The sequence below is a fragment of the Elephantulus edwardii genome, unplaced genomic scaffold, assembly GCF_000299155.1.
Source record: "Elephantulus edwardii isolate Elephantulus edwardi_28Jun2011 unplaced genomic scaffold, EleEdw1.0 scaffold00002, whole genome shotgun sequence".
Lineage (NCBI taxonomy): Eukaryota > Metazoa > Chordata > Mammalia > Macroscelidea > Macroscelididae > Elephantulus > Elephantulus edwardii.
This window is the reverse complement of record NW_006399752.1, coordinates 8,051,678-8,059,365: the sequence shown is the minus strand read 5'-3', so window position 1 is coordinate 8,059,365 and position 7,688 is coordinate 8,051,678. Positions and strand designations below refer to the sequence as shown.

General features: G+C 35.9%; 1 protein-coding gene across 3 annotated transcripts in view; it reads left to right on the top strand.

Annotated features, from left to right (window-relative positions):
- The window catches only part of HSF2 (heat shock transcription factor 2), a 53,763-nt gene that overhangs the window by 34,547 nt on the left and 11,528 nt on the right, over window positions 1-7,688 (top strand). For all 3 annotated transcript variants that reach the window (XM_006878988.1, XM_006878987.1, XM_006878986.1), the window contains exons 5-7: window positions 2,452-2,527; window positions 5,826-5,887; window positions 7,064-7,151. In XM_006878988.1, the coding sequence (XP_006879050.1) occupies window positions 2,452-2,527; window positions 5,826-5,887; window positions 7,064-7,151 (226 nt within the window). The remainder of the gene's footprint in view (window positions 1-2,451; window positions 2,528-5,825; window positions 5,888-7,063; window positions 7,152-7,688) is intronic.

The window sequence follows — 7,688 nt, the reverse complement described above, 5'->3', positions numbered from 1 at the left end:
CTGACATACTTTGGACATGTTGTAAGGAGAGACAGGTCTTTGGAGAGGGACATCATGCTGGGCAGAGTGGAGGGACAGCGCAGGAGGGGAAGACCGTCTATGAGGTGGATTGATTCAGTGATTGGGGTAATCAGGATGGATGTGTCAGAGGCAATGAGATTGGCACAGCATAGAGCAGAGTTTAGGGCTGTTGTACATAGGGTCGCTATGAGTCGCAAGCGACTCGACAGCACATAACAGCAACAACAACATTCATAAGATAGCTATTTTCCTACTGTTTCTTGTAGGTAGATTACTGCATCTTTCAAATTCTGAGTCAGGAAAAATACAGTGGTTCTTCTGCAGGTATTTAATAGAGTCTCCTGTTCAGCACCTCTGTGTAAAATCAGCAGTTTTTTAGTGACACAGACAGCTAAATATATGGCTACTAACTGAAAAGTTGTTACTTTAGATCCACCCAGAGGCAGCATGGAAGAAAGGAGGCCTGGTGATCTCTTTCTCAAAGATCACAGCAATTGAAAACCCTAAGGCGTGCAGTTCTACTCTGAAACACTTTGGGTCACCATGAGTTGGAATCGACTGGTCAGCTATTGGTTTGGTTTATTTATGTATTTTTTTAATCTAAATCCACAGACCCTTTTGTAATGGTTTGGATTGAGGAGAATGGCTTTTGGAGATTAACAAAAGAATAAAAATACTAAAGCATTTAGTATGTGAATTATATTTGCTGCCTGTCAACATGCAGTTTCAATTAAGAAAATGGTAAGTGAATAAAAAGATACTAATATTATCCAAGTTATTGGGAATCCTAGAACATTTAATAGTGCTAATGTGAAACCTATACTTGGACCAAGAGGCAGTCGTCAGAACAGAGCAGGGTAACACTGCATGGTTCAAAATTGGGAAGGGTGTACGCCAGGAACGTGTCCTATCTCCATACCTTTTCAACCTGTATGCAGAGCAGATTATCCGAGAGGCTCTATGAGGAGAAGTGTGGCGTCAGGATTGGTGGAAGATCTATTAACAATCTGCGTTACGCAGATGACACAATCCTGCTTGCCAAAACTGAGGAGGACCTCATGCACTTGCTGCGAAGGGTCAAGGACTGCAGCTTTCAGGATGGACGGAGGCTCAATGTCAAGAAGACAAAGATTCTCACCACTGGATCAATTGGTAGCATCAGGATGGATGGCGAAGAGATTGAGATTGTTCACAGCTTCAGTTTGCTCGGCTCCACAGTCAACACTCATGGCACCAGCAGCCAGGAAATCAAAAAACGTATCGCGATGGGAAAGTCTGCTGTTAGGGACCTCTCTAAAGTACTCAAGAGCAATGGTGTCGCTCTGGAGACTAAGGTGCGCCTGATACAGGCCATGGTCTTTGCAGTCACTTGTTATGCATCAGAGAGTTGGACAATGACTAGGGAGGATAGAAGGAGAATTGATGCCTTTGAGCTGTGGTGCTGGAGAAGAGTATTGAATGTACCCTGGACTGCCAAGAAAACAAACAGATTCATCCTGGAGAGGGTTAAACCAGGCTACTCCTTGGAGGCAAGGATTCTGGGGCTTTGTCTGACATACTTTGGACATGTTGTAAGGAGAGACTGGTCCTTGGAGAGGGACATCATGCTTGGTAGGGTGGAGGGACAGCGCAGGAGGGGAAGACCGTCTATGAGGTGGATTGATTCAGTGATTGGGGTAATCAGGATGGGTGTGTCAGAGGCAATGCGATTGGCACAGGATAGAGCAAGGTTTACGGCTGTTGTACATAAGGTCGCTATGAGTTCCAAATGACTCGACGGCACATAACAACAACAATAACAATGGTTTTTCATATTATTGATTACGCTTTTTTAAAAAGTGAAAATGTTATATGTTTGCTTATGCATGTATAAGAGATAGAGCTTTGAAATAGGTAATTTTCGTGTCCAAATTGTCTGTGTGATCTTTTCAGTTTCACACATTCCTCTGAGCCTTGGTATCCTTATTTATACATAAAATAGAGATAATAATTTGTTTGGATTTTGAAGACATTTATATATGTAATACCCATACAAATGTTTTGCATCTTACCCAGTTCATGACAAATAATGGACAAATACTATAAGAATTGTTTCCTGACGTGATTTGCAAGTCTAAATTCACGTTGTATCATCAGCCGAAAGGGTAGTATTGGGGTTTTTTTTAAGACAAAAAATAATGAACAAGATTTTCAGAGGAGTTAAGCCTCTGTGTTTGTATGTATGTGGATACGGCTACTTAAGTTTTGAAAGAGTGATTCTGGAGTGAGTCAAGTAATTATTATTATGTAATTGAGTCAAGGTAGTCTTTTTCTCATAAAAATAAGTATTAAGAATGGGCATAGTTAAGTTCTCTGGTATTCTTCAATAGATGTATTGAGGCCTGGTTTTCTGACTTTGCTTTTTTGTTTCCTTTTTATAAATGATAACAGTGAGAATGAATCTCTTTGGAAGGAGGTGTCAGAATTACGAGCAAAGCATGCACAACAGCAGCAAGTTATTCGAAAGGTAAGACTTTATTTATCATGACCATATTCTGCATATATTCAGTGAGAATATTTGTGACCAGCAAATTCTGTTGGCTAACTAGTGATTCATTCAGTTTGTTTTGTTTTGAATATTGTTGCTTTTGGAACCAACCCATGGCTGACCCTCTGGCTAGTTTTTAGAGGCAGTATATCACATGGGAGGAGATTGCCCATCCTTCTTCCACATATTTTGACTATATAGACAAAAAAAAGGAAAGGATTTTAACTCATACATATGAGCCTATTATATAGCCAAATGCAATAGATAACTATAGATAAATCATTTGCTTTGGTGTTAGAGAATTTTGACTGCTTAAGTGTGAGTTAATAGTACTGAGGGAAAATAAACAGAGGAGTTCAGTTTAAAAAAGGTGAAATCAAACTCAAATGATTTTCTGTATTATATACATTTATTAATAAACATTTCTCATTAAATAAAGATGGTCTTTTTATACAGATAAGATGTCTCAACTGCTAAGGCAGTATACTTTTTTCTGTTAACAACTTTGAGGTATTTCATACCTTGGAGCATGATTGATACACTGTCAGTTTCTTCAATTATTGACTGTAAGAGATACAGTTCCGATGTGTGTGTGTGTGTGTGTGTGTGTGTGTGTGTGTGTGTGTTTTACTATAAAAGACACTTGAGTATGAGTCACTTGTTTATTAGGCAACCAAAGTTCCCATTTAAAAAAAGAGACAACTCAGTTAATATGATGTTATAAAATGAATTCTAGATTTTAGTATCTCAGTTGAAAACTAATGGAGGGAGTTGAAAGTCCTTCTGTTTCCTTATGATTTAATCATTGCATATATGCTTTCAGATTATTAATAGGTGAAACATAAAAGTCATTAACCCAGCTGTTTTTTTAATCATGAGTAAATTGAACTCTAAGTTTAGGCGACAGAGGTTTTTCTTGGATTTGAGGATGGAGAAAGAGCCAACCTATTCCTGCTAAGACATTTGAGCTAAAAATAGGATTATGACTGATGGACTCTAGGTTTAGTACAGCAGGCTTAGAGCAGTAATACCGTTGCAATCTTGTCTTATGGTCAAAATAAGTATAATTTTAAAAAGCTACAAACCCCAGAATTGAATGCAGTTTTGATTAGTTAGATTAGATTAAAATTCATTTCAAAGTTTATACATTTTCAGAACTTGTACAACCCTGTTAAGAATATCTGCTTTAATTATGCTGAGTGAACTTACTCAGTCCCACAAGGACAAATATTGTATAAAACCATTATTGTAGAATGAGTATGAGAATCCAAGGTGGAGGGGGGGAGAGTGGAAGCTGGCGGGTAAGGATAGGCAGGGGATGGGTTTGGGGTGTTAATCATAGGGTTGCACAATTCGATGGGTGAGGGAGCAGTGAAGGAAATGGGAAAGATCTTTTGTGAAACACAATCTATTCAAACTTTGTAAATAAATCAGTATAAAATAAAATTTAAAAAAATTAAGACTATCTGCTATAAATTACAAATGTTCTTTGGCCTGCATTTTTTAATTTTATTATTTGTGTGTGTGTGCTGTCAAATCAGATCTGACTGGTACAGAAGGAAATTGTCCCTCCTTCCCTGCAGACCATCTGGTAGATTCGAACTGTTCGCCTCTGGGCTTGCAGTGCAGCTTCTTGCCACTAGGCCACCAGAGCTCCCCACGGCCTGCATTTTTTGAAATAATAATCTTTCCTGGAAAAAAAAATTAACATTAAATATTTATTTATGATATATAAAAATTTGTAAACTTCATTTTTCCTAAGAGCAAGAATCATTGAAGTTTCAGTTTTTCATGGAAGTAGCATATTTTCTGCTTAATGTGAGTGTGGATCTGTTTTCTGATAGGATTGAAGAGCTCTATGACAGGCAGTAAGGTTTTCTTCGTCTCTAGGATTGCTTCCTAATTTTTCCAGTTGCTCTTTGATCTTAGATTAACATCAATTCTTATGTATGAGGGACCCTTTAATAGGATTTGTCCAATAGAGAAGTTAGATGCTGTAACTGTTACAGCATCCTCAACAACTTTTGTTATGTGATAAGAACAGTATCAAAATAGAACTGTTATAAAGATTAAATTTTGGGAAAAATCTGTGGCCAGTTTTCATGTTGTTTAAATTGGACCACTAATTGTTTTTTTCTGTTTTCTCATATGTCTATTTGTAAATTAACATAAATAATTGACTTTTTCTTTAGATATGTTTACGTTTAAATGTTACATTTTAACCAGTTGTCAGCATTTCCTTTTAGTAAGTTATTAATGACTAACCAACCCCTCGGTGACACTCCAGCATGTTTTCATAGGCAGTTAATTCATGGGAGGAGATTGCTTATTCTTCTCCCATGGATCAACTGGTGTATTTGAACTGGGTGCCTTCAGGATTGTGGTGCAACTAATGTCTAACTCTTCAGTTAAGATGTCTGTATTTTAACCGATACTGGTTGTAAAGCAAGTTGTTGAATAATCACTTTTGAGGAAAAGCAAAATATTAAAGCTAGACAGTGTGTATTTTTAAATGACAATACCCTATTTTAATCATGTAATAATATTTTATTTTATAAGACAGTCTTATCTTCTTACTTTTGACCTAATTCATAACCTCCCTCGTATTGTTTTTAATAGTTTCCAATATGAGTTTAACCTTTTTGGCATCTTTTGGAAGTCAAAGCATATGCTAAACTAGCAGTTTTCACACTTTAAATCATACCAATATCCCTTGGAAGGCTTACTAAAATGCCTCTGGTCCCCACCCCTAGAATTTCAGATTCGGCAGTTTTGGAGTGGGACCGAGAATTTGCATGTCTAAATAATACCCAGGCAAGTGCCACTGGTCCATGGACCACACTTTAAGAATCACTACCATTAAATACAAAGGTTTGTTTGCATGTTTTATTAATAGTTTTTCCTCTAAATTTAACCATTTAACAATTGAGGCTGCTCTTGAATGTCAGAACACATCTTTGACTGACAAATGTTTAGTGCTTCAACAGTGTCTCAGAAATCGGGTTTTTTCTAACATGAATACTTCAGGTGTATTCTGTGTAGACAGTTTTTTCTTATTTCCTCTTGCATCATAAATGTAATCTTTATAATATTTTAATAAAAATACATAGGTTCTTGGAGGCATTTCTGTGACCATGCATAGATAGCAACAACTTTATCACAGTTAATTCTTCCTGAAAGCTGCTTTGTTTCCTTAAACATCAGAAGACTTGCTAATGTGAATTAAAGAATTAGAATTTTAAAATAGGTGTTTTATTTATTTGTATTTTCATTTTAGATTGTCCAGTTTATTGTCACATTGGTTCAGAATAACCAACTTGTGAGTTTAAAACGTAAACGGTGAGTTTTTATGATAAACTACTTTGATTTCTATATATACAGCCAAACATTTTCATACTTAACAGTATATGGTCTGTCTGAGAGCTTACTGGTTAAAGACTTGCATTGCCAAGTGATATGCAGGCAGTTTGACTCCACCAGCTGCTCCATGGGAGAAAGATGGGCATTCTCCTCCCATTCTATTTACAGCCTCTGAAAACTGACTGGAGGGTTAGTTGTAAGTTGATTCTGATTCAACAGCATGGATTGTTATTGTTTTGGTTTTTGATTCTTAAACGGTGTTCTCAACATCTCCAGTTGTTATGTGCTGTCAAATCTGAACTGCCTCGTTACTGAACCTCCAGTGAGTTTTCAGAGGCTATAAATTAAGACAGGAAGAGATTGCCCATCTTGTTCTAAAAAAAATAGCTTGTGTGTTGAACTACCTGCCTTTGAATTGGCAGCACAACTCTTTACCACTAAACCACCAGAGCCCTATTGCTGTCATCCTGCTTAAGTATTTGAGAGTAGCTTTAATGGACACACTGAGTTAATCCAGATTTTATTTTTCATTCAAATTAACAATTTAATGTAGTAGTATAAACTGAAAAACTTTTTTCACAAAAGAAATAGGCATATGTTGAAGAAACATCTTGTGTTTCATCTGGTCATAAAATTCCTTTTACTGCATATCCACTTTAGGTTTTCTTATCTATAAATATTCAGAGCTACTGTTGCCATGCCTAAAGCATAAAAAAAATAGTGGCTAAAAGAAAAGACTATTTTTGTAAAGCTAAGATTTTGTTAAAGCTTGATTATGATCAAAGCTTGGCGGCTTTTACTGTCTTTCCAATTTAAGATTCCTTAGTATTTTATTTTACTGTATAATTAGAGTTTATAAAGAGTTGTGTTTTTCAGTCAGCAATGACATGTGTCTAGAGATTGTGGTTTGTTATATTTATGAATATAAAAGTAATACAGAAGAATGGGGAAATAAAAAGGTTAGACACACTCATTTTGGGGCAGTTTCTACCCTCAAAACAAATAATTTTTAAAGAGTTCCTTATATTCCTAGAATTTGTTACTCGTTGTTAAAATACTCATTTTGTGTTTGTGTGTGAATTAAGTTTTTAAGAGCAATTAAAGCTCTTACATGTTTCCTTAACTGAACTGGCTGAATATCTTTCTGATTTTCAGGCCTCTACTTCTGAATACTAACGGAGCTCAGAAGAAGAATCTCTTTCAGCACATAGTCAAAGAACCAGCGGATAGTCACCATCATAAAGTAATTCTTTGTTAAATTCTGTTCCTTATTTTCTTAAACTAAACTATAATCTTATGAATAAAGAGTTTAGCGAATTACAGTGAAAATGCTCATCCCCCAGCTACGTAATTAAATTGTACTTTTTTTCTTTAGATTATTTTAAGAAATAAACCATTACAGGTATAATTGTCCCAGTTCTTAAAACTTGTTATCCCCACCCCTTTTCTCTTTAGAGATAATTACCTTAAATTCAGTATTTATATTTCATGTGACTATTTTATACATGTGTATCCTTGAACAATATTCAGTTCAATTATTTTGCATATATATATAAACTTTGTATAAATGATAAATGTTTGTACACCTTTAATAAAGAGTGGCTCCCCCCCTTTAAAAAAAAACGAATAATTATCTTTGCACACCCGTGTTTATCGCGGCTTTGTTCACACTAGCAAGGAGTTGGAAACAACCTAAATTGCCGTCAACAAACGAATGGATAGAGATGCTGTGGTATATTAACACAATGGAATACTACGCTGCATTGAAAAACAAGGAACT